The following is a 26,410-nucleotide window of genomic DNA, read 5'->3' as shown; positions in this document are numbered from 1 at the left end:
ACCAGAATTTCATTCTTAGAGTAATTACGGGACTCGGAGCCTGCCTTTTCCTTGGGGTCTGGCCAACTTTGTCATGGTTTCCATTAGGAATGCCAGCGCTCAAGTGGCTGCTGGGGCTCCGGAGGAAGGGGGCTGCGTCTGCTGTGCACCAGCACTGTGTTTGCTGCTTGATGGATGATGGCCCAACACTGCTCCAACGAGGGAATTGCCTTAATTGCAGAGAATGTTGCTCTGCCTTCAGGCGGGCAGGGAGGGGATGCCAGGGGAGTGATGCTCACCCATCCTCTCCTGAACATGAGGGTGAAGCCGCCTTTCCGAGCTGGTTCCTGCTCCCTGCTCTGAACCAGCTGTGACAGGAGGAGGGTGGGGAGCTCCTGATGGTCCCCAGCACGTGGAGCATCCACCAGCGATGCTGCCAGGGAGGAGGCTGCTGTTACTCTGTGGTTTACACCTTCGCTGTGTGTTAGCACGAGGAGCAGGAAAGCTGCGTGCGTTGTGCCTGTGCTGTTCTCCCTCAGGAATGTGTTCACATCCCAGTTTCCACATTGCTTTTGCCCCCTTTTCTCCCCCTCCCAACACCTAATCCCTTTTAAATCTCTGCCTGGCATCTGGAAACTCTGCAGTTGTAGTTCCCCCCCCTTTCAATTTGAGAAACATTAGCAAGCGCTTCCGTCGGCATCGTGGCTTATATAAGGGGATGTGTGACAGCAACTGTTCCCTGGAACAGAATGTTATAAATATGCTAATTCCTGCTAATTAAAACAGCACGTTGGTTTCTATGGCTTGATGCAGCCTCACCCTCACGTGTGCCTGCGCCTTGCTGGGCAGCATTCCCTGCGGATCCCCTCCGGGTGTCCCACTGCCTGGCTCCAGCATGGGGATGCTGAGGTGGCATGGTCAGTGGTGCCCACAGGGCCCTGTGCAGAGGACACTTTGCTACCTGCATGCTGTGCATTCACAGAGGTGCTGGATGTGTTGGAAGGTGCCCTCATCCGTGCCATGTTGTGGGAGAGGAGCCCAGCTCCCCAGTGTTGGATCCTGCCGGTTCCCAGCCCTCAGTACCCTGGGTGATGTCCATGCCATCACCGTCCTCCTCCAGGGCTGGCACTGCCTGCTCCTGTGCTGGCCGCGTGCTGCAGCATCCCTCCTGCAGGCCCTGCTGCCTGGCTCTCTCTGAGCATGAGGGACTCTGCCTCAGGCATCAGCTTGTTCACCCCTGGGCATCACCACCCGGGTTTACTGACCGGTATTTGTCTCCCTCCACCACTGCTGTGGTGTCCAGGGTCAGGAGTACCCATGTGATGGCCTTGGTGAAGTTTAATAGACTTGCTTGTTCTGTGCTCAGAATATCTCCAGTTACTGTGCTGGAGCATTCCCAAACAAGGACTCTGTAGTACAGGAATAAATCATAGTCACAGACTGATTTGGGTTGGACGGGGCCTTAAAGCTCCTCCATCTCCAACCCCTGCCACGGGCAGGGACCCCTTCCACTGGAGCAGCTTGCTCCAAGCCCCTGTGTCCAACCTGGCCTTGAACATCAAGGTTCAGGGGCTGGACAACTGCTTTGGAATTTGCTTGGAAAGGAGCTCAGGGGCAGGGGCTGGGATGTGCATGGTCCTGGCTCAGCGTGTTCAGCCTTAGGGCACGGGGTGACCCTGGGGGCTCCTTGCTGAGTTTAGGTGGCTTTGGCCTGGTCCCTGCTGGGGTCCATCAGTGCCCCCAGGAGCCGTGACTGGTGGCAGTCCTCCGGCACTGGGCTGGCACAGGGATGGGAGATGTTCCCGACTGGAGAAGGCAGCGCTTGGCACAGCCCACCCTTGGTTTGCTTAGCTGTAATATAAATAGAGGAAAGTTAAATTATGTGCCTTGCTCATATTTTTGCAGCTAATCAATCTGTCATGCTATCAAGCTGTCAATCTTTCCCGGGGGTTTTATGGTGTATTTCTGAGCAGGGCTGATTCTTTTGCCTGTGCAGCTATGGATTACATTGCAATGGGAGACAATTTCCATGTCCTGTTGATAATCTTTGAGCTGTAAAATGCTTTTCTCCCCTCTCTTGGTGTGAGATGTGGCAGAAGGGCTGGTCTTGCTCTATCACTTGCAGAGCTGTGTCCTGTCCTTGGGCACGTGGTGAGGTTTAGGTTCCCTCTCCCTCCTTCACCCATGATTTTCGTGGCATTTCCAAAGTGTGCTGAGGGCATCCACTTGTGTGAATCTTCCTGTATCTACAGTGAGGGGGTCCCAATCTTTTCCTTTGTCCTTATGAAGCTGGCTCATCGGTGGCTGTCCTCCTCCTGTGTCCTTACCTGTCCCCACGCTGCAGTCACACAGGAGCTGTGATGCCAGCGTGCAGGAGCCAGCCCCTGGCATACACAAGCACAGAGCAGGCTCCTCCACACAGCGGGATGAGCTGTGGTTCCCTGCACCACCGAGCTGCCACAGGCAGGGGTGGAGCAGTGCCCAAAACGGTCACACAAGCCCATGGGCTGTGAAGAGCCCCATCTTCTGCTCGGAGAAGAGGCCAAGCCTGCCCTTCGTGCCTGTCACGCTGGGTGCAGGAGGTAGCTTCTCTGTTGGCTGCAGCCCAGAGCCTGCAGTCCCCTCTGTGTGTGCAGATTGCCAGTTCTCACAACACCCCGACAGCATCTGGAGCCACTCGCTCTGCCAGCCCAGATGTGAGAGATGACGTGAGGGTAGCAGCATCCTCTGCTGCACCCAGACACCCGCTCCCCTCTGGGCCTCCTCGCTGTGGGTGCAGCTGGGTGCAGGCAGCTGCAGAGTCCTCTTCCTTTCACATCTTCCATCACATCTCAGGCTGGATGGCTCAGCTGTGGTTCGGGATCGCCACGTCATTGGGAAGCTGCTGTGGGAAACATTTATGGTCCATGTACACCCTGGAGCAGTGGTTTGCATTTATTGTGGTGCACCAGCCAACCTCTGGCTCTCGCTGTGCTGCAGAGCCCAAGTGTGCGGTGGTGGTGGTAGCCACGTCCCTGGTGCAGTGGGGATCACACATGGATGTCTTGGTGGTCCCTCTGGGGCAATAAAGCATAGCCTGAGCTCAGGGATTCCCTGGTTTAGTTACTCTGGAAGGGTTGTGATAGCAAGGTAGGTCTGTATATAGTTAATGTTGCATAAAGTGCACTTACTCCTAGTTTTCCCATAAACTGCATTCCTGGAGCGGTCGCTTCTCTTTTTCCACCACCTTTGAATGGCCAAAGCCCATCTGCTTTTATCACTTCAAAACCAGCCCTGGCTTTTAGCACCTGCCCACGGCGACTTGTGAATATCAACTCGTGTACAAATGGTGAAGATAACTGGAGGTGATGGACTGAAAGGGGTTGTTTGGTTTGTGCATGAGGGCAGAGGTGCAGGGGAGCTCCTGTGTCTGCTGCCCTGGCTGCAGGCAGGGCACCGGGCTGCCCATGCTGCTGGGTGCTCTGAGCTCGTCATTGGGTGCAAAGGGCTGTTGCAACACCCCTCAGGGAGCTGTCAGTGGCAAGGATGAAGCACTAATATGGTCCCAGTGGCAGTGCCTTACTGGGCTGCATCGCAGCAGCACTTTGAGCTGTTCCGGGCTCCGGTTCTCGACTTTCCTCCATCAGGGAGTGAATAAATGAGCTCCTGAAGCCGCTGAAGCTGTCATTGTGCTGCTCAGCCCTGCCAAGGGATGAGCACGGTGTGTGGCGGCTGCAGTCCCAGCCCTGCTGATGGAGATGGGAATGGCAGAGGCTTCTCCAAGGCACTTGGCGCCGCGGAGCCTCAGTGCCTTTCCCAGCTAATCCTGAGCAGCAGCGAGGCAAGGACAGCCAGGCCCAGAGGAGCCAAGTGCCTGAGCAAGCCAGAGCCGCGTGTTCCCAGCAGGGCTCTTCCCCAGCGTGCTCTTATCTCCACTCTGACAAGGGGGTGAGCGTTGAACACCTTGGGCTGTGTCCCCTGCCTTGTCCCCAGTCCCTGAGCTGTGTCCCCTGCCTTGTCCCCAGTCCCTGAGCTGTGTCCCCTGCCTTGTCCCCAGTCCCTGAGCTGTGTTCCCTGCCTTGTCCCCAGTCCCTACCCCTGCCTTGTCCCCAGTCCCTGAGCTGTGTCCCCTGCCTTGTCCCCAGTCCCTGAGCTGTGTTCCCTGCCTTGTCCCCAGTCCCTGAGCTGTGTTCCCTGCCTTGTCCCCAGTCCCTGAGCTGTGTTCCCTGCCTTGTCCCCAGTCCCTGAGCTGTGTCCCCTGCCTTGTCCCCAGTCCCTGAGCTGTGTCCCCTGCCTTGTCCCCAGTCCCTGAGCTGTGTTCCCTGCCTTGTCCCCAGTCCCTGAGCTGTGTTCCCTGCCTTGTCCCCAGTCCCTGAGCTGTGTTCCCTGCCTTGTCCCCAGTCCCTGAGCTGTGTTCCCTGCCTTGTCCCCAGTCCCTGAGCTGTGTTCCCTGCCTTGTCCCCAGTCCCTGAGCTGTGTTCCCTGCCTTGTCCCCAGTCCCTGAGCTGTGTTCCCTGCCTTGTTGCCAGGCTTTCTCCTCCTGCCTCACTGCTCCAGGGCTGGCACAGCACTGCCTGAACCCCAAGCCCCAAGTTGGGCTGCTCTGCCTTGGGACCGGCTCTGCCCCAGGTCCAGCTCCAAAGGGATGCTCAGTGCTCCATGGGGAATCCGGGCACGTTACAGCAGGGAGAACAGGGCTCCAGCCCCGTGTCTGCTTTGGGCTGACAAGAGGGTGAATTCCACCATCCTTAGTGTCTCAGAAGTCATCTGTGAGACCCGCTCACGTTTCCTCTGCCCGTCTGCTCCAGCCTGGAATGCCTTTCAGTTCCACCCCAGTGATGCTGGCTTCTCATGGTTTATTTTCAAAGCACCCAGACTCGTGTTGCTGCTGTGACTGGAGGCTTTCAGCAGACTTTGTTGAATGGAAAGCAATTCACTTCCACTGAGCACTCGAATCTAATGTGATGAGAGAGTGCGGGGAGGAGAGATGCAAGCAAGGTCAGAGTCTGTTTTGCAGCAGCCTGAGGAGCAGCTTACATTGATGGAGCGTGGTCTGAGGATCCTCACTGGGGCTGATGGGATTAACAGGGCAAATTGCACCAGCAGAAGCAGTGCATCCTATTTATTGTGATAAATTAACCCTCAAATGGGTGAAACTGGTTTAAAATGGAAGGTTGGATTCTGCTGGATGAGGGGGGCTTTGCCTGGGTGATGGACCAGCACGTAGCTGCGCTTTGATCACTGTGTGTATTGCAGAGGGAGGTGTGAGGCAGAAAAAATCTTACTGGGTTTTCTTACTCTTGGCTATAAACTGACTCTTTCCAATTTGCACCTTTTACCACTTCATAATGGGATGGAGTCTGTGTTCGAGCTCCTGACACCCTGCCCCGATGCTGCTTGCACCTTGAGGGTGCTGAACTGAGGCACGACTCAGGGGCGGAAGGTGACAAGAGGTGATCAGTGGCTCAGCCGTGAGCAAACCCTTTTCTGTGTTCCTTGAGGTGATGATGGAGCGAGGATGTAGAAGCGTTATTTGTTAGACTTGGGGTTCCTAAATGCTTCTGGAAATACCACTGGTAGCCTTCTGCATTCCTTTGGGGTTAGAATGGGAGCTGCAGGGTAAACAGCAAGGTGTTATTTCTAACTGCTGGCCATGGCAAGCTGGAGGTGTTGCAGATCCATGTTTTCCTTTACCCACTGCGTATCCTCTCCTCATGCAGGTGATGCTGGCAGAGAGGAAGGGCACGGATGAGCTCTATGCTGTTAAGATCTTGAAGAAGGATGTTGTAATCCAGGACGATGATGTAGAGTGCACCATGGTTGAAAAGCGAGTCCTGGCTCTCTCTGGGAAGCCTCCATTCCTGACCCAGCTCCACTCCTGCTTTCAGACCATGGTAAGTGCTGGTGCCACTGCTGCAACCCTGCTGCACCCTGAATGCTGAGCCCTTTGCACAATGGGTTTTAGTAACTGGTGAGCCTATGGGCACAAACCCTCTTAGAGACCCGATGTCACCGGTTACCCAGACCAGTGCCTCTCTGGATGGCTGCAGGGCACCCAGGAGCTGTGGAGATGGAGCTATAGACACTTCTGCCCTGGTCATGTATCTTTGCTTCTTGACAACTTACCTTTGCTTTCATTCATGTTTCCTTCCTGATGCACATCACTGCACTTGCCAAAGCAGCAGTGTAATTTCTGCCTTGGCAACCTCACAACTTGTCCAATTTCCTTGCAAATGTATCTCCATGAACAACATGTCCCATCCCTGGCAGTGTTCGAGGCCAGGTTGGACACAGGGGCTTGGAGCAAGCTGCTCCAGTGGAAGGGGTCCCTGTCCATGGCAGGGGTTGGAACTGGATGGGCTTTAAGGTCCCTTCCAATCCAAACCAGGCTGGGATTTTATGTCCCTGTGTTAAACTGGAGGCTGTAACATACAGTACCTGCACCCTGAGGCTGTTTCATCAGGAGCTGTTGGTGGTGTTGGATGTGATTCCCCAGCCCCACAAGTGGCCGTCATCCCACATCTGTTGTGATCCGATAGCAAAGTGCTGTGCTTTTCCTTTGGATTCATTCTGGTGATCAGAAAACCCGAGCAGAGAGTGGAACCTAATACAAACCACAGGAAATTCACTTTGAAACAGGCGTGTGATTGAGTTTGTACAAACCAGAAGCAGAAAGGGGCAGCAGGAAGGGGACAGGGGACCTTTAAAGCAATCTCTGTCCGGCCATGAGTGACCTGTGAATGAAAATGTCCCCGTACATGTCAGTGGGAAGAGAGAGGGACTCTGCACGGTCCTTTAGCGCCATGACAATGCTTTCCAGGAGGATTACATTTTAATATTATCCCAGGAATTTCATTTACGGAGCACATGCAGTGTATTTAAAGCCCATGGACCGGCTTTGCAGCACAGCAATCAGACTGTGGCAGGAGAAGCTATTTCACACAGCATCTCTGGCATCTCAAGTGAGTCAGCACAGGATTATTCCTGGCAGACCTATAGTAGCTTAATAGTAATCGTATTTGTAATGTAATCAAAATGTATAGCAGGGTGTATTATCGAGTGCTGGCACAAAGCTCTTTGATTTCTGGGAGCACAGCGCAGAGCACGGTTCTCATCGGGGCTGTCAGTGACTGGTGGGAGACAGAAAAGCCCCAAATCTGCATTTGAAAGAAGGGAAGATGAGCAGTGAGAGAGCTGATGCACCAGAGGAGCCCCGTGCTGGCCTGGCTGAGGGGTCCTGCAGTGCTCTGCCCCAGAAAGCTCCTGGGGGTGTCCCTTGGGCTCAGCAGTGAAGAGCACAGCAGCAGCGGTGATGCTCTGACTCTGGTTCCCAGCATGGGCACAGGCAGGAGCTGGACCAAAGGGTGGGTGGTTAGGAGGAGGGTGTTGGAAGGAGCCCTGGGAGTTGCTCTTGGCTCATGCAAGGGGTATTTACGTATCTGTAACCTGCTGTTGCTCGGTGAGTTCAGATGCTCCAGACCTGGACAGATCCCATTCTTTTTTACTGTAGACAAGAGCTTTCCATGTCCCTCCTCCCTCCAGCCCGTCGGCTCGCCAGCCATCTGGCTGCTTTATTCATGACAGCTCTTCTCTCTGAAGCACCAGCACTCTCTTCTCCACCCAAATGAGGAAAGCTCGAATCCTGCTTTTAGAGCTCAGCTGCCTGTTTCAAGAGACCTTCTCTTTAATATTCTTCCTACTTGAAGCCGATCGATATATTTAGGAAGCAGCTGCAACAAGCGCAGCATTGCTTCACTTTCCAGTTGCTGTCACAGGGGGACAAGCGTGGCACTGGCTGCTGAAGGTGACTTTGCCCCATGCCTTGCTGCTGTGCTGGATCCACACCTTGGCAGAGGCTGCTCCCAAATTCCCACTCATCTCATAAGCCAAAATCTCTCCTCTCCCACCAGTGCCACATGTTTTACACAGCCTGATTGCCCCTCTGGCACAGTCTCATTACCTTTGAGGCTGCCCTGCTGACAGGGCTGTGCATTGGGGCTGTGATGGGTGGAGGAGCTGATTACCCAAGTTATTCCATAGCCCTTATTGTGCTAATGATCACATTTGCATATCTTCTGGGCTGCTCATCCTTGTTGTCTGAAAAACAGGGAAAGGTTTGTTTAAGGGGGAGAAGAGGAACGGGAAATATAATGAGTTACTGTGAGGGTGCCCAGAGAAGCTGTGGCTGCCCCATCCCTGGCAGTGCTCAAGGCCAGGTTGGACACAGGGGCTTGGAGCAAGCTGCTCCAGTGGAAGGGGTCCCTGCCCATGGCACGGGTAGAGCTGGAGGAGCTTTAAGATCTTTATGACAGCAGGTGCCTGCTGGCAGGGAGGACCCACTCGGATGATGGTCCAGAGCTGCTGCTTCTCCTTCCCAGAGGAGCATCCCACAGCGGTTTAATTTCATGCTTTAGGCAGTCTTGCAGGATTTTCCTCACAGGCAATTCCCATTATTAAAAAGAGCTGTGAGCCATCAGAGGGAGGTGGTGTTCCAAGGGCACAGTTCCCCAGGGAAAGGCATTGGTGAGTGGAGCTCGGACTTACCCAGGACTTGCAGGGCTCTGTTTGGGATGCAGCATGAGAAGATCCAGCTTCTTTTGGACTATTAATCCGATTCGGTGGGAATGCTCAGCTCTTGCTTCTTGCCTTGCTGCTCTCAGCACTGATCATCACCCACAGTTTCTAGAATTCCCAGCCATGTTTCGAGGACTGGGCTTACATCCAGCACTTCCAATGGAGGCAGGAGCAGTGCTGACTTTTCCACACCCCCAGCAGCTCACCACAGCTCTAGGGCAGTGCAGGGTGCAGGCTCCAAGCATGGTGCAGAACAAAACACAGCCTTTCAGAAGCTTGTTTGGGAATTCCTCAGGTCTGCACCTCTGTGGCTGTGGAAGAGGAGGAATGCTTTCACCTGGAGAGAATGAATGAAAGCAAAGCTCGGTTTACACATCAGAGGCAAAGTCAGTGTGTGCTCCTTGGTGGCTGTGGCTGCGGCTGCATCTCCCTGCACGTGTCACAGGCACTGATGGACCTGGTTGTTCTACTCTCAACTGTTGCTTCATTAATGATGTGTGAACATTGAGTGCAGCCTCAGACCAGGCTGGGATGGGGGGTGAGGGGTTTGTGCAGCCTCCTTCCACCTCCCCACCTCAAGCTGGGAATGCCACGCATCCCTGCCGGAGCCTGGCCAAATCACACCGGTCACTGCCTGCTCATGGCAACTCCTGACCCCTGTGCATCTCTTAGCTGAAGCTGTGCAGAGCCTGGGCAAATACCAACGGGGAGGTGTCTGCTCCAGCACCCTGCAGACGGCCTCGGTGAAGAATGAGAGCAGATTCGCCAATGGGAAGTGAAAAAGCTGGTTTAGGAATTCCTCCACTCACCTTCCCCATTGGATCGCTCTGCAGAGGTGCAGAGCTAAAGAACAGAGCATTGCAAAGCAATCGGCACATGTGTCTGACAGGCTCTGTGTGAGCACCAGCTCCACCTGCTCCCCTTGGGGAGGGCAATGATGACAGTTGTATTGCCATGAGCACTCCAGGCTGGAGCTGTCAGCTCTGACCCCTGCGGGTTCCCTGCTCTGATAATTGTGCTGCTAATTGTTTGCTTTTGTTTTTCCTCTAGGATCGCTTGTATTTTGTGATGGAATATGTGAATGGTGGGGACTTAATGTACCAGATCCAGCAGGTTGGGAGGTTTAAAGAGCCACATGCTGTGTAAGTTCAGTAGCCCTCATTTGGCACCTTAGGGTAGGTATTTGATGTACCTTTGTCACACAGCTGGCAGATAGCCCGAGCCACAGGCATTTGTGGTGCCTTGACAGAAAGGTGGGGAAAGAGAGGCCAGCAGGAATCAGAAGGTGCAGGATGACTCTGCCTGGTGCAAGGGTGCTGGTGCCTCCAGCCCATCTTTGGGATACATTGCAGTGGTTGATAGACAAATAATTGACCTCCATAAAGACACCAGGCAGGAGGGATGGAGGCTCCTGGAAGACACTGGAAGCGCGCTTCTGGTTTGCCCTGTGCCCTTCCCACAGCATAAGAAGGATGTTGGGTCTTTGGCTGCTCTACTGGGGATGCCAGCCTGGCTGTTAACGGATGGCTTTTGGCTCCTGCTCCCAGTAACGTGGACAGAGCAGAATGTGTTTGTGAAAGCCTTCATCTGCTTAAACACAGACACAGCGGGCGAGCAGAGCCTGGTGGGTGTGCGCTGGTGCTCTGGGCTCCTGGCAGAGCCCTCCCCGAGCCAGAGTGTTCTGTAAAGCAGGCAGTGGCCCTGTGTGTTGCCTCCTCGGCCTCCCGAGATGACGGATAACTTCTCTCAGCTCACAATAGCAAACAGCTCTCGCTTGATGCGAGTTTGTGTAACACAAAGTGACAGCCCCAGCTAGCCCACAGCAACCCGATCACATCCCTGCCCGATGCCGGCGACGCCAGCTTGTTTCATCCTCCTGCGATGCTTGTCTGCTGGGTTTATGCCATGCTGTCTTTACCCTTTGGTCACGTATGCCCCACGCCTTTCACCGGGTGCGGTATTTCGATTCATCTCCTTTAATGATGGGTGTCCCTTTCAAACCTTTCATTGCAGATTCTACGCAGCAGAAATAGCCATCGGCCTCTTCTTCCTGCAGAGCAAAGGCATCATTTACCGGTAGGTGAGCAAGTTCCTCCTTCCTCTCTTCCCCCCAGGACTGCAGCCGCAGCCGGAGCAGTGTCAGTACCATAGTGCTGTGCAGGGCTCTGTGGTGCTTCTGCCATGGATGGGGTCTGGCAGCTGCCACCCAGACCAGGGCTGTGAGCCTCGAAGTGTCACTGGGTTTGGTGCAGGTCCCCATCTTTGTCCCTGTTTTATAGGAGGGCAGCTCTCGTTCCTCTCTTGTTCTGTTTCATGCATTTCAATCCATTAAACACAAATACTGGCAGCGTGGACTGATGCTGAGTCACTTGTTCTGCTGCAGGGCACTATTTTCTTACCATTAACACCAGAGTATGTACTTATGAATGGCCTTATCTGCACTTATCCTAGTGTTAATGATGCTGGACCAGGCTCTGGTTAAGCACTGAAACTAGTGTACTGCTCCTCATCCCTGCTCCAGAGTATTCCCAAAGCGGGAGGTAGAGCAGAGCATCCTAATGAGTGTCAGATACCATTAAGTGCTTTGCAAAAGAGCGATGCCAGCTGTGAAGTTAGGAGATGCTCAAGACTGTTCTGAAGATGAAAGAAGTGGAGCAAACCTGATGTGAGCAATGTTTTTTGCCATCAGCCACTACAGAGAGATTCTAGGTCTGTCAGTCCCCAGTGCCACTTCTTCCTTCCTTCCTCCAAATCCAGGCTGTGTCTGTCTGCCTTTGGCCTGTCAGGGTTCTAAGAACTGACACAATAATTGGGTAAAACAGTGTTAGAAAACAGCAAGTTGTAAATTATACTGTTTCTTTTACTGGGTGCTTGCTTCACATAGGCCTTGCTCACTGTGCAGCCCCATGGCATTGCTGAGCAGGCTGTTCCCAAGGGGGCCATAAAAGCACAGCATGGTTTGGGTTGGAAGGGAGCTTAAAGCTCCTCCAGCTCCAACCCTTGCCACGGGCAGGGACCCCTTCCACTGGAGCAGCTTGCTCCAAGCCCCTGTGTCCAACCTGGCCTTGAGCACTGCCAGGGATGGGGCAGCCACAGCTTCTCTGGGCACCCTGTGCCAGCGCCTCAGCACCTCACAGGGAAGAGCTTCTGCCTAAGAGCTCAGCTCAGTCTCCCCTCTGGCAGGTTCAAGCCATTCCCCTTGGGCCCTTGTCCCAAGCCCCTCTCCAGGTTTCTCACCTGCCTTGGAACTCACTGTCGCACTCAGGCCTGGGAAATCTTGCACCATGCTCCAATATTGAACTGGAGACCTTTGAGTAACGCTTTACTGCATAGAACATAAGCCAGGAGTGTCCCAGATCTCAGAGCTGTGTGGTGATTACATGGCTGGTAATGTACACATTGCACATGAAATACTGAGCACTGGCTACGGAACGGTCCTTTAGGCTGGAGCCCCCTCTCTGGGGAGCCAGGGATAAGATCAGGAGCTCTGTAACTGCCTCTGCAGTTTGTGCTGAAGAGCAAAGCTCCCACACTTAGTTGGGTCCAAGTAACAGATATTCAGTGGCTGAGGATCAGAGGGGAGCGCAGTGATTGGTGTTTCCATGGGGGAGCACAGCGCAGGTGATGCAGGATGTCTGCTGAGAAGGTGCTGCTTCATCGCCGGTGAGCGTTAAGTACACTTTGATTTCCATAGGTGCAAAAAAATAGCTCTATTAAATCTGCCTCCCTGGTAGATGAAAGCGCTCCCCTCAGACACTTAAAAGCGATTTGCCCAGCATGGTGTTCCTGTGGGTTAAAAGTAAACTAAACACTTCATCCTGACAGAGCCCCGGCTTATTTGTGCTCATTTCCCCCAGCCTTACCCTGCAAAAAGCCTGGGTGTGAGACTAAGCCAGAGCTCGCTTGTGGGAGGGCTCCTGGAGCCAGCAAATTGTGTCCTTGCTGAGTGGCTTCATGCATGGTCTTTGGTGTCATTGCTCTGCTTTGCTTTGTAGGGACCTAAAGCTGGACAACGTGATGCTGGATAGCGAGGGGCACATAAAGATCGCAGACTTCGGCATGTGCAAGGAGAACATCTGGGACGGGGTGACCACCAAGACCTTCTGCGGCACTCCAGACTACATTGCACCTGAGGTAGGGTTTGCAGAGGCAGCCACTGCTCTTCTGTGTGTGTGTTCCAGCAGCCTGGCTGATGCTCTTCCATGGGATGACCTTGCTTTGGGCAGCTGATTGGAACAGGGACATGAGTTAATTCACCATCAGCCTGGGAAGTCCATCCCCTCTGCACTGGCTGTCCCCAAGGGCTACGTAAGGAAGCAGTGATGCTTGATCTGCCTCTCTGTTGGCTACCTGCCCTGCTTCTGTCTCCGAGTACATTAGATCCTGTGTGCCGGTGTCCCTGCAGTGTTTTCCCTCTCTGGGTGTCTTTCCCATGTCTGTGCTGCTGGCATCACCACGCCTGTCTGGTCCTTGGCACACTCAAACCCACCGAGGGCTGCTCCTCACACGCTTCCTTGCTCCTGGAGAAGATGAGCCCAGGAGCTCAGCCCATGTGTGACAGTGCTTCCAGCACAATGAGGCCGGTGGGAATAAATGGAATTATCAGTGGATAACATTTCCATGTGAAGGGAAAACCTTGAGATCTCTCCTGCTTGCTGCTCGCAGCGGAGGGCTGGGTCTGGTGAGGGGAGGCTTCTTGTCTGCAGCTCTAGATCACTTCAAAGTGACTTGACATTTGGTTATTACTCATGTGATGGAGTCACACATGACACATGAAGCGCTATGGGGTGCATTGAATGTCAGGCTTGTGAAACTCAGGTGGGTAACTGCTCCCAGATGTCTGTTCCCTCTCAAATCTTCTCCCTCCACTGAATTTTCAGTGATGAGATTTAATATTTATTCATTTAAATGTTTTACAGAAAGAGGTTCTCTTTGCTGGGACATAGTTAGAGGCACTTGTGTGCTGAGCTGTCTTGCTGCAGCCACAGCAGGGTTTAATTACTGATTCCAGTGTGTGTTACATACCCACATCCTTCCAAGATTGATATTGGTGTTCTGTTGGTCCATAGCTCTGTTGCTGTGTGATTAATGCTCTTTCAAAGCAGGACAAATGACCAGCTCTCTCGGTATTTGCCCGAGCATTCACTTCAACTCATTCTCCTCTTCTTGCTCAAAGTTTTTGCTCCGCCCAAAGGAAAACAGAAAGTGGGAAATGCTGCAAATCACTGCAGTGCACAGGGATGGTATTAAATCTGCTATAGTGGGTCTCAAGGAGTGAATTTACACCTCCCTTGTTTTGTGGCTGGCAACAGGGGTATACCCTTCTGCCGTGCTCTCCAGCTGGGCAGCCAAGCCTGCAGCACTCCAGGGTCCTCCTGCTGGACCATACTTCCTCCCTTAGGAAGCTGCAGTGTTCTCAAGCCAACCCATCTTCAGGGTAAACATGTCCTGTGGTTTGCTTGACCCATTTTTAGGGCTTTTCTATTCTAAGATACAGCACTATGTGCCAAGGGCACAGGTACTGAGTGGAGGTACCTCATCCGTGTCGTTCCCTCTGAACAAAACGTGTTGGGTTCTGACCTTCCCCAACATACCATAGTGGCTTCAATTTGCAGAGATGCTTTCCTGCAAGGATTTCTCCCTAAGCCTTGTTTTCTTATAAAGGCCTTTATGGCATGAACAGTTCGCACCCCAATTTCCCAGAGCTCTCGTACATCATCTAAAGAGCAAGTGGGAGGAGCTTCAAGTGTGCTCGGTCAAGGAAGTTCAGAGCTTGAAAGTCAGCGTGTGATCTCTACGGGAAGGGTCTGGCCAGACCACAGGAAGCTGTCAAGGCAGTTGGGGTTGTATGACTGTGTTTGGGCATATGGCTGGACCAGGACCAGGGCAAAAGGTTGGAGCCAGGTGGAACTCACCTCTTCTTAGGCGAGGTGGCAGCACTTGCCCTGCACCCTGATGTACCCCCTGGCTGGATCCCTTTGGATGCTGCAGAGGTGTTTTGAGAGTTACTGAATGTGAGACTCTTGAGGGTGAAGGCCCATCCCTGGCAGTGCTCAAGGCCAGGTTGGACACAGGGGCTTGGAGCAAGCTGCTCCAGTGGAAGGTGTCCCTGCCCATGGCAGGGGTTGGAGCTGGATGAGCTTTAAGGTCCCTTCCAGCCCAAACCATTCCATGACTCTGTGATTTGCCCGCAGGTCTGGAGCCTTGCCTGGGGACAGTCCTCTGGAGCTGGATTACTCGTGCGTTCTCCCATGATTAGCATATGATTTGCATTTTTGCTGGAGTGCAGGAATCTTTGCGGAATAGAACCCTGCAATTAGGATGAATACATCACGTAATTGTTTTGCATTAAGTAACAGATGGCAGAGCCCGGGGCCTGTCAAAGCCTGAGCACTGCAGTGATGCCCAGCATCAGCCACCCAGCAACTAAATCACAGCTTGGAAGACCCATGGAATACCGGCTCCTCGTGTGGTCCCCACGTGGGACCTGTCACTGCTCCCCCCAGATGTGGATGGAGGGTGGTGGGACCCCCGTGCTTAAGGGAAACAAGTGGGCTTGCTGTGAGCTTCGGTAGCAAGGGACTAACCCCTCCATGGGGTTCAGCTGTAGGTGGTACCTACAACGCACCAACACACATGGGTGAAAGCACCCACTGTGCAGCGGCAGGTTCACCAGGTGGCTTTGCTGCTGGTTCATACAGTGGTGGAATCGGGGGTATTTCAGGTTTTGCAGGGTGAATCATGGAAAATACAATTTGTGGTTTGGTGCCTTACCCAAAATAAACGCTGGTATTTTTAAATCTAAAACCTCTGAGTTAGATCCCAGCTCCAGCACAGCCACGCTGCTGGGGTGAGGGTAGGGCTGTCAGTTGTTAGGTTATTTGTGAGGGATGCTCCTCAATATCAGAAAGCAAACTGGCAGCCTGGGATGCAGAGGGGTTTGGCTGCCCGTACGCTGCAGGTTTGTTGTAAAGGGCCACACAGGGATAAACTCCGTGCTGAGATTTCCAACCAACTGCACTGATTTTAGTGGGGAAGCAAAATTCCAAAGGGGATGAGGGCGAATGGGAATGGCTCCTGCTCCAATGGGCCTGGCTGTGCCCAGGCTGGAAAGCACAGCAAATATGCTGAAGTTCCGCCTGAATCAGAATGAATCTGTCTCAAATCACAGCAAATCTTCTGTTTGTGTTTCTAATATTTAATGCACACTTGAGACCTGATGAGTTTTTAAAGCTGCTGAACCCTCTGCCTACCACATGCTGCTTATAATTGCAGCACCCCCTTGGTCAGGGATTGGCGTCTCAGTAAATAACCTTGTCCTTCTGACCTGGACTACAGCTGGAAATGGGTTTGTGTTGTGCCAACAGGTTAAAAATGGGAGCGTAACCCTGCTGTTTGTGTTGTTTCAGATAATTGCTTATCAGCCCTATGGGAAGTCTGTGGATTGGTGGGCATTTGGAGTCCTGCTCTATGAGATGTTAGCCGGCCAGGTAATTGAATTTTAATTGATTCCTATGGGATGGGTTAGGTTCCATTGCGAGCTGTGATTTGTTCTGTTGCTGGCACACGGTTGGGGGGTGTCTCCTGGGTGCTGGGGATGAAGCTGTGGATGCAGCACTGAGACACAAGGCACTGTGCAGTGCAACCAGAGCTGGCCTTGTGGCTGGGGATCACACAGCACATGGAAGCTCAGAGACCAGAAACACCACTGAACCTCTGTTTGCTTCGCTCTAGGCTCCCTTTGAGGGGGAAGATGAAGACGAGCTCTTCCAGTCCATCATGGAGCACAACGTCGCCTACCCCAAGTCCATGTCCAAGGAGGCTGTGGCGATCTGCAAAGGGGTAAGGGCTGGTCCATGTTCTGCTGGGGGGAGAGGTGCAGGCGTGGGTGCAGAGATGTCCATGCACCTTCAGCAGTGTGCAGTCCCATGAGCATGGTCCCAGCTTCTCCTTGCTCTTCTTGTGCTGCTCCAGGGGAATGTGGCAAACCCCAGCTGTGTTCTGCTGTGCTGTGCTGTGCTCCTACAGCACAACTTGTGTTAATTTGTGTGTATGTACTGAAACCAAGTAAAAACATCACCTAGATCTGTTCCATGCCATTACACTGAGCAGAAGTTCAGGTAGGACCAGAGGCCTGGTTTTGCTCAAGTGAAGGTCAGGAGGAAACGGGAGCATTGGCTGGGATGTGGGGGTTAAGGGCATCTGCCCAGAAATCCTCCTTCCTGTTAGGTACCAACAGGGGAGCTTTATGAGTCTTTACTTGAAAGGAAAAATGATGCTCAGAGAAGATGACTGATTTCTAAGCAGTTTTCCTAAGATCAGATACAAACCCTTCATCCTGCAGCACTTTCCACATAGCTGTGATGAGCTGTCCCTTGAGCCACCCAGTTCACTGCCCCAGTACTGCTGGGTCAGGGCAGTATTTCCACTATCAGAGCTCTCAATTTGCAGTGAAGCTCTGCATTGCCCAATGTCCTGAGCTCTCTATGGGCTGGCCCTAGGCAAGACTTAGATGCAGTCTGCACTGATTTGGGTTGCAATGAATAAAGGCTGGCTAGGTCCTGATGTTATTGTGCATGTGGTTATTGCTTGGGACCGAGCCTCATCTCAGCCAGGCAGTGTCAAACAGTGCTATAAATACGTGTTTGTGTAGGAATTTAAGAAATGTTTGCTTTTAACAGTTAATATTTAAAACATCTGAGCATTCTGTGCCCCAAAATAGCGTTTCCATCTACAAATGACACATCTCGCGCTTCACGCTCCCACTGCGGCATTTCAGAGCCTCTTCCCAGTGTTGCCAGGATTCAGCACTGGTGTTAAAGAGGAGTATTCACTTGTCCCGTGGGAGAAGCTGCTGCAGGTGATCCCGTGGGCACAGAGAGGGGGATGCTGTCCAGGCATCCTTCGAAACATAGGAAAATCAAGTCCTTGATACAGAAACACTGGTGATCAAAGGGGAATTTCCACAGGCTTTTGGCATCATCATTCATGTTGTCGGCCAGGACATAAGGGGAAAGTCCAGTAGCCAGGCAGGATGGAGCAGGGATGCTTTTGGTGATGCTGTGAACACCGTTATACCCATGGCGCCTGAGGGAGCGGAGGCTGGAGCAGGGTTGAGTCTCACTGTCAGCTTCATTGCTGTTGCATCAGTCAGGATGGGGATGCTGTAAATAGACGAGAAGAGCCCATGACTGAAACATCTGCTGGGTGTAGCTGCAGTGGCTTTTCTCACTTTGGGAACTGGGAGGCTGCTCAGCCGTGCAGGGAGGGCTCGGCTCTTATGAATTCCTGTGGGTTTTTGCAGGGAAGTGGCAGTTCCCTCTGTACAACTGTTCTCTCAGGAAGTGCACCAAACTCGTGACATTCCTTGTCACCACCAAGCTGCTGCACCGGGAAGTTCCGTTAGAAAGGAGTGCAGTGTTTGAGAGCTGTCAGTAAGATGGAAACCAACGGGTTGTGCTCCCCTGGAATACAGTGAAATAGGTCTCAATGAACGGCAGAGGCTCTAAGGCTGCCTGTGCTGTATGTGGTGGGTCTTGCAAGAGGGCACAAACCCAGCCCAGTGCCAGTCCAGAGGACAGTCAGTTGGAGGAGCCTCGACTCCTGCACATGAAGGGTTTGGTATTTCACTGCTCTCTGAAACAATGGTGGTGTTCCCACATGGTTTTGCTCCATGCACCAGTGCCAGTCATCGCTTACTGCTGCACGGCGCAGAGATGGGAACCGTTTGATTCTGAAAGCCTTGTGTTGCCGGAGCCAAGAAACAAGCACTCATCAGAGATCGTTGGCTGGAAAGCAAAGGGAGAGTTAACCAGGACGCAGCTCCTTGACTCACAGTCAGCAGCAATTACCAGATCAAAGGGAGCATCTCCCTCCTCTGCTGTCAGCTCAGGCTGTGTCTGAAGGCTGATGTTGGAGCTGCTGTTTCGTGGTGCAGGTAGCTCAGAGCTGCTCTCTTGAGCTCTGCTTGGCTTGTCAGGAGCCAGGCTCCCATTCCAGGGCACTGGCACAAGCCATCAGCTCTTTTCCATCTCCTGTGCAGAGGGGTTTGACTGCCTGAGCAAAGCAGCCCATTCCAGGTGAGCAGGTTGTCTGCGAATAGGAGCTCCATTTTTAACCTATGCCTGTTACCAAAGGCATTCAATGGCAGGTTTTGTGCAGTGAAGATCCCACGTATTTTGAGTGGTATTTCCAGCAGTGCATCTCTCACATGTGCCTGTGTCTCAGTGGCTGTGGGTAGGAGAAGGACAGCTGAAGGTGGGAGCATTGGGATCCACTCCTGGCTGAAGCTGAGATGGGATCAGGCAGTACTCTTGTGGTAGCATGCCACAGAAGCATGCCCAGGTGAAGGGACTGGTGGTGTCCTGATGGGAAGGTCCCAGTGGAGCTGCTGTCCATGAGCTGTGTGGTCTCACAAACACGGCTAAAGATCACCTGCGTCACCTTTGTTCCTCTTGGTGCTGTTCAGTGAGCAAGCAGCATCCATGTGCCTTCCAGATAGGAAGAACCCCAGCTAAAGCTGGGGTTTAGCAAAGCATTTGAATCCAGACTTGGACATTTCCTGTATCTGAGCTGCAAACATCAGATGTGATTTGATCTGAAGCATCCTTATCTGCAGAAGCCTGAAGGGTTTTCACTGTGTTAGTATGGGGATTAAATCAACCTGTTCCTGTCTAATACAAACAAAGCTAAATGATGATCCTACGTAAGCCAGGAGAATCAATCTGCATGTTTATGGGGTCCTATATAATCAATAACAGATGGTACCTTCATGCTCACATGCATAAAAGCACAATAGGAAAACAAGAAAACATAATTTCTGGAGGCATCTGTAGGAATACTGTGATGTGGCAGGTGAAGCTAGAGGTGTTGGTGTGTTCAGGAGCAGCACTTCACAGCAAAGACTCACAGATGGTTTTCTTTACATGTTTGCTGCAAACAAAGCTATTTGGATGGGACATTAGGAAAAACATCTTCAATGAGAGGGCTGTCAAGCACTGGAACAGGCTGCCCAGGGCAATGCTGGAGTCACCATCTCTGGAAGTGCTTGGGGACACGGGTTAGGGGTAGCCTTGACAGTGCTGGGTTAATGGCTGAACTCAATGATCTTAAAGGTCCTTTCCAAAGTAAATGATTGTATGATCCTGTTTGATGTGACACCCACATCACTATATCAGCTTATTAGCATGTCCCAGACTTTCACATTGTTGTCAAAAAATTGGTTTATCCTAGAGTCCCAGACCGATTTGTGTTGGAAGAGACCTTAAAGCTCATCCAGTTCCAACTCCCTGCCATGGGAGGCACATCTTCCACTAGACCAGGTTTCTTCAAGCATCATTCAACCTAGGAAAACCTTATTGAGTGATAGGATGCTTTCTTACCCACAAGGGGGACCTGATTGAATGGTCAGGATGCTGTTTAGAGCTCACTGAGAAGACACAAAGATGCTCTTGCTTAGCTGAACCTAAGTCAGCATGAAGGGGATGTAGTGAGAGCCGAGGGACAGTGAGGTTCAGTGGGGCCAGCAGCAGGCAGATACCTGCCCCTGTGCAAGGTGAGGTGAAAGCTGTGCTGCCTTGGCAGTGCTGGGCTCCCTGCCTGCTGGTGGCACCACTCCCCTCTCCTGGCAGGGGACAGTGGCCAGATCCAGCCCATCCTGCTTGTACCTGCTGCTCTTTCAGGAGACCAGGACACAGAGCATCTTCCACCTTACCAGGCTTCTTACACTGGGATTTGTTGATGGTTTACTTTATGCAGGGCTGCCTGCTGCTCTACCAACAGAAACTGTATTATTTACCCCAAAAACACAAAATGGGTTAGAAAAACACCTCGCTCTGCTTTTTTGCTGCCAGCTGCCCCCCTGCCCTCACCTGCAGTCCATGAGCACGGCTCCAGCGTGGCTCCTTGCACAGGATGGGCTCTGCAGGCTGATGCTGATGCCAGTCACATCCCTGCCCTGCGGAGAGGCAGGTCTTGCCATCTGGAAAATCACTTGTCCAGCTTGGGAAGCCTACTGAGCCCTTGCTGTGTGCAGATGGGATTCCCAGGGAGTGCTGCTGGCTCAGGGAAGCCTCGCTCCATCGGTCTTGGAGCTGCAGGTTGTCTCGCCATGGATGCAGGGCTATTTGCTAGCGCCATGGTGAGCAGCTCCGCTCTTGCTTCACATTTGTTGAGGTTTTTTTCTTTAAAGGATGTTTTTGTGTTATTTTGGGGGGGTTTTGGCAGAGTTTTCCTTGGTTTCAGCTCCCTGCCATAGCATTACTTTTAAAGATGAGCTTCCCTGAGCAGGTTTGGTTTGTGCACCCATGGATGGCAGTTTGGGGTTTGTTCACCCTTGGGGCCCAATGGACTGCCCAGTGCTTGGGCTGATGTGTCTGTTCATCACAAAACACTCGCTTATAAAACGCTTTCCCTTGGGGGCCAGATCCAAGAGAAGTTGGGCCCCAGGATCCAGAGTCAACCTCTGCACAGCTCTGGGCTCAGTTTTAACTGCCCTGCTTTTAATAAAGCAGCCCTCTTGTAGCGAGTGTACAGCTCATATTCTCTGTGCTTATCGATGTCTTGTGACTCGCTAGAATCTCCATCTGATCTCTGGACACAGCTCAGACAATGCCCCCAGGATATTAATATTGCACAGCTGCCCTTAATTCCCATGGCCCGTTTCACTTCTCTTATCGAGCCAGTGGAGAGGAGAAGTTTAGATGATAAACAACATTAATGGACTGTTGGGCTTTTTCCCCCAGCAGCAGGCTGCTGTGACTGCAGGGAGTTATCTCGTGGTGAACCAGTTTCATTCCCAGAGGAGCAGGGGATGTGCTCATCCCATCCAGCACTCATGAACCTGCTTAGTCTGATTCACAAGCCCATGTCAGCCATCCCTGTGCCTGGAGCTCCAGCTTCTCCCTCTGTCCTCTGCTTCAAGCAGCAACCTCAGGCAGAGGAGATGGGAGCCCGTCTTGGGGTGCAGGCCCTGGTGAGGGGTGTCCTGGAGCAGTGGCTGCATGGTGCAGGCTGCCAGGAGCATCACTGCAGTTGGACACGCTGACTGTTCCTTTTCTTCCTCTCCCCAAGCTGATGACCAAGCACCCTGCCAAGCGCCTGGGATGCGGCCCTGAAGGGGAGCGGGACATCAAGGAGCACGCGTTCTTCCGCTACATCGACTGGGACAAACTGGAGCGGAAGGAGATCCAGCCTCCCTTCAAGCCAAAGGCTGTAAGTGTGCCCGCGGGAAGCGCGGTTCTCCTGTCCTCTCCTCCGTGCCGGTTTGCTCCTACGCAGCATCTCCCACTCATGCTGGTGGGTGCGCACCCGCAGAGGTCCCGTTTCTCTGCTCAGAGCACCGTGTCTCCTCAGATTTGGCACGCGCCAAACCCTGGCTGTGAAAGGGTAACGCTCAGATGCTTTGTCTTGCTCTGGCTTGCAGGGATAGAAGCACCTCACGTTCAGCTCACATGTGTAATTCCATTGCTATGCTGTCCGTCTGTTACCCCAGGCGTCGGTCTTTCTGTTGGTTTCTTTCCCTCCTTTCTTCTCCACCTGAACAGGTCTCTTTCTTTAATCTAAACTTTATTTCAAGCGCTATAGCTCAGCACCATCCTCTCTGAGCTGGCAACGGAGCTGGATTTCACTCTCCGTTTCTCTCCAAGGTTAAGCAGTGGAAGGCTGGAGCAGGGCTCATGGGTGGAGGAGCCCTGCAGTGAGGATCTGGATGCTCTCTGCCATCCCTTTGGGATGGGTTGTTCTAGCCAGAGATACTGTGCATGCACGTTGTGGGGGGAGACGAGCTGCCAGCAGCAAAACTGAGGCAGAGGCATGAGTAATGTGAAAGCTGTTGGTCAAAACAGACAAAAAGTCTGATTACTTGAGTGCTCCTGGGTCCGGCCATCGTTGCAGTGATCCTGCAGTGCCAGTGCAGGGGTGCAGCAGGAGCTGAAGAGTGGGTGCTATTGGCTGCACACAGGGTTCATGCTGTGCAGTGCCAGGGTAAGGTCACAGCTAAGTCTGAGTCTCCACAGTGGTCCAGGTCCTTAAGGCACAGGCACATTCATGTGTGTCCACCTCCTGCATGCCCATTGCTGATGGTGTTTTACAGCAAACTGTGAATCTGAAGTTAAATCTGATTGACGTGGCTGATACACACTGGTATTGATGCCCAGTGACCAAGGGCTTGGAACTAAAGGAACTTTAAGGTCCCTTCCAACCCAAACCAGTCTGTGATCCTGTGATGGCATGCTCTCTTAATCCATCATAGTGGGTCATAACTCGGAGTCCAGAGATGCTCCTTGCGTTTAACAGAGCCTGCCCCACTAACCTTAACAGCCTGGATGCATCTCCTTTTCCTTGGCTTTATGTAAACCTGTTATTTTGAAGGGACCCCTTCAGTGCTTGGAAAAACAAGCAAAACATGGGGTGGGAGCCCATTTGGTGCAGGGTGCTCGGCTCTTTGAGCTCTCCTCCCTCTAAATACTCTCTGCTGCAGCAGCTTTTTCCCTTCTACAGCTCCCTGCTTGGCCGATCAAAGAGGAATAAGCCATTATCTGGGCCTGGCAGGAGCCTCCTCTTCCTCCTGGCGTGCAGCATGGATGGGGCAGCAGGAGGTCTGCTCCTTGCCCTGGGGCTGCCTTTTAGGTTCAGGCAAATATTTTTACCAAATTTCTATTCAATTATATACGCAGATGTTATTTTTTAGACAAATATTTCTACAAGTGTTACTTTTTAGACAAATATTTCTAAAAATTTTACTTTTCAGACAAATATTTATAAAAATGTTACTTTTCAGACAAATGTTTATAAAAATGTTACTTTTCAGACAAATATAAAATGTTATTTTTAGATAAATATTTATAAAAACATTACTTTTTAGACAAATATTTATAAAAATGTTACTTTTTCAGACAAATATTTATAAAAATGTTACTTTTAGACAAATATTTATAAAAATGTTACTTTTCAGACAAATATAAAATGTTATTTTTAGATAAATATTTATAAAAATGTTACTTTTTAGACAAATATTTATAAAAATGTTACTTTTCAGACAAATATAAAATGTTATTTTAGATAAATATTTATTAAAATGTTACTTTTTAGGCAAATGTTTATAAAAATGCTACTTTTTTATTTATACAAGTGTTACTTTCTAGACAACTCTTTATATGAACTCCTGCAGTGATGCCTTTGCAGGAATCTCTATGGGGCACTGTCCACAAAGCCTTTCACTTCCATGGCTGAGAGCTGCTTTGGTGGGGTGCAGTCTCAGGCTGCCCTCTGCATCAGCCAAGACAATAATGTCCCAATTTCCTTGTCTCAGGGATGTGGAGATCCAATTGCTGGTAGGCAGCTGGTGATGGTTATCACAGGGCTCTGCATTGCTGCTGGAAGGAACAGAATATTCAAGCCATCACACCATGTCGGAAAGCCATTACTGGGAAGGCATTAGCTTTGCTATCAAAGGATAATAGTGCAAGAGTATTTGGGGCTGTTTGTGCACACTGTGATTTGCTGGCTAAGGGTGAGGTACGACCTTTGTCCAAAGGATGCTGACACACATGGCAGGGATGCTGCTCCTCACCCGAGCCCATTGGCAAGGCTGGGCAGGCACCAGGGCTTTGTGGTCTCGTTCTACAGGACCCCGTTTCTGCTGAAATCCACAGCTCCTGCTGCTTCCCACCCGTGTTCCTTTGCTAATGGAGCTGCTGCTGCACCTCCCTTCCACCCTGCCCTTTCCTCCCGCACAGATTCCCAGTGCCGCTGTTTGCCTGGGGATGTGCACAATGCTGTTGTTTGGTGTTTGGTAGTTAACAGCTCTTGGATTCTACCAACAGTGCTTTCTTACTGGGTTTAGGGTTTAAACTGTGCGAATTTTGTCCTGCTTTAAATGGCTTATTTCTTTAAAACCCTTTTGACACTGGACCTTGGAAGCGGGGTGTGAAGCTGCCGCCCATCACTTCTCACCTACTGGCTGGCACTGAGGAGAAATCGCCCTTTGATAGGACAGGGAGATTAGCAGAAGGGTAGGCGCAGTTGCTGTGGGATTTAGGTAGGATTAAGACAACTCAGGTACCTGCTGATAGCTGATATTTCAGCAGCAGTGCATCTGCGCTGGAAAACGCTGCTCCTTTCACGCCAGCTGTGAGCGCAGATCAGAGCATACAGGGATGGAAATCCAGGCTTGGGCACCTTTGCTATGTATCGGATGGGTCAGAGGAAGGGCATTGCTCACTGCTCCTGAGCAGCATTCACACAGGGGTTGAGCCCTGCTGCAGAGGGGGTTTGTGCTCCTCTGGCTCTTTACGTTGGCTTTAATCTTTCAATTAGCTTCTATAAGGGTGTTGTCATGGAATCCCAGCCTGGTTTGGGATGAAGGGTCCTTAAAGCTCCTCCAGCTCCAACCCCTGCCGCGGGCAGGGACCCCTTCCACTGGAGCAGCTTGCTCCAAGCCCGTGTCCAACCTGCCCTTGTCATTCCACAGTATGCAATGAGACACAAACATGGGCTCACAGAAGCCTCCCCCTGCTCCAGCCCTGTGCTGAGCAACAGGAAAACAGCCCCTTCAGCCCTGTGCCTGGCTGGGGTGTTACGAACGGAGCTGAAAATGAACTCCCAAGAGCTCGTGTGTTGCTTCCTGCTTTGTGCTTGATTAACCTTTATCACAGAGACGGTAACGAGACAGATCAGGGGCTGGGCTGTCTTGGGCGTGCAGGAACACGACAGGTTTGACATGGGGCTGTGCTTGGCTGCTCTGTGCCTTAGCTTGTGCATAACAATCCCTTTCGTGGGGCTGCGGTTCCCCCGGGAGCGTGTTTACACTTGCCTGCTTTCCCTGTCTCTCACCGAGATAATTATTGGTTTTGGTATCTAATTACTCCTTTACTTTCTATAAAGCCTGGTGATTTGCAAAGTCTCCTCATTCTGAAGCATTGAAATCACATGGCAGAGCGCAGGATTAGTCACAACAGGACAGGGGCTTAAAAAAAATGGCTTTTAATCTAATAATTTTTAATTGCATAAATTAACTTTGCTCTAACTGCTTTGCATTAATTAATATTGGAATGCCATTTGTAGACCTGGATGTGTCAAAACGCTGCTTCTCCTGCGTGAGCCTTTCGGTAGCCTTCTTTTTGGTCTCTACGAGGCGAGTTTGAGTGTTTGCCTAAGTAATTCCCTAATTAGATGAGATTTAAGGATTGAGGAGGCCAGCAGTGGGCAGGAGGATGCTGTGGGGAGGCGGTCGGATGTGTTCAGGTTAAACATCTCCTCTAGTAATCAGGATTTACCCCGGTAGCCTCAGGGTCCCATAAAGACTTTGAGTCTCTGAGGTTCCCCTCTGATTATTCAGCCAGTATTTCCAGTGTATTGGGAAGAAACATGGCTTTGTTCATAGGAGAGATGAAAGACAGGGTCCTACATCAAAAAGCCCTTGCAGTGAATGCTGTTGCCTGGAGCAAGGATCAGTGTGCTAGAGCATCCTGAGCACGGATGCGGGATCATTAACCAGACACTTGCCAACAAATGCACCATCACTCCCCCTGAGCAACACAAAGGGGCTCTTGGTGAGGCTCCAGGTTCATGCTGCACCCAAATTCCCCTAAACATGATGCATCTCACAAGCCCTGATCCTCCCTCGGGTAGCAAGGAGCCAGGTTTCCCACCCAGGAAGGCCAGAGATGCCTGTGAGGCTTGTGGGATTCTGGCTGTACCCCTGATTTGGGCCAAAAACCTGGGAAATGGAGGGTATCTTCAGCCCACTGCTTCTCCTTGGCGCTGGAGCAAGGGCTCCATCGCAGCTGGAGAGCATCCCTCCTTGGCTTCTTGTGATCCTTGACTGCATCTCGGGATCAATGGAAAAAATTATATTATGCCTTTTATCTCTGCTTGA

The 26,410-nt window shown here is 51.8% G+C and overlaps 1 protein-coding gene across 2 annotated transcripts in view; it reads left to right on the top strand.

The window, feature by feature from the left end:
* Window positions 1–26,410, top strand: part of PRKCB (protein kinase C beta) — a 103,475-nt gene that overhangs the window by 69,408 nt on the left and 7,657 nt on the right. For both annotated transcript variants that reach the window (XM_061349145.1, XM_061349144.1), the window contains exons 10-16: window positions 5,679–5,852; window positions 9,583–9,674; window positions 10,546–10,608; window positions 12,528–12,666; window positions 15,942–16,022; window positions 16,267–16,374; window positions 21,604–21,744. In XM_061349145.1, the coding sequence (XP_061205129.1) occupies window positions 5,679–5,852; window positions 9,583–9,674; window positions 10,546–10,608; window positions 12,528–12,666; window positions 15,942–16,022; window positions 16,267–16,374; window positions 21,604–21,744 (798 nt within the window). The remainder of the gene's footprint in view (window positions 1–5,678; window positions 5,853–9,582; window positions 9,675–10,545; window positions 10,609–12,527; window positions 12,667–15,941; window positions 16,023–16,266; window positions 16,375–21,603; window positions 21,745–26,410) is intronic.

The sequence above is a fragment of the Neopsephotus bourkii genome, unplaced genomic scaffold (assembly GCF_033783945.1).
Source record: "Neopsephotus bourkii isolate Nb327-2 ecotype Australia unplaced genomic scaffold, CSIRO-AGI_Nbou_v1 NB_384, whole genome shotgun sequence".
In the NCBI taxonomy this organism is placed as follows: domain Eukaryota; kingdom Metazoa; phylum Chordata; class Aves; order Psittaciformes; family Psittacidae; genus Neopsephotus; species Neopsephotus bourkii.
This window is presented reverse-complemented; position numbering and strand designations above follow the sequence as displayed.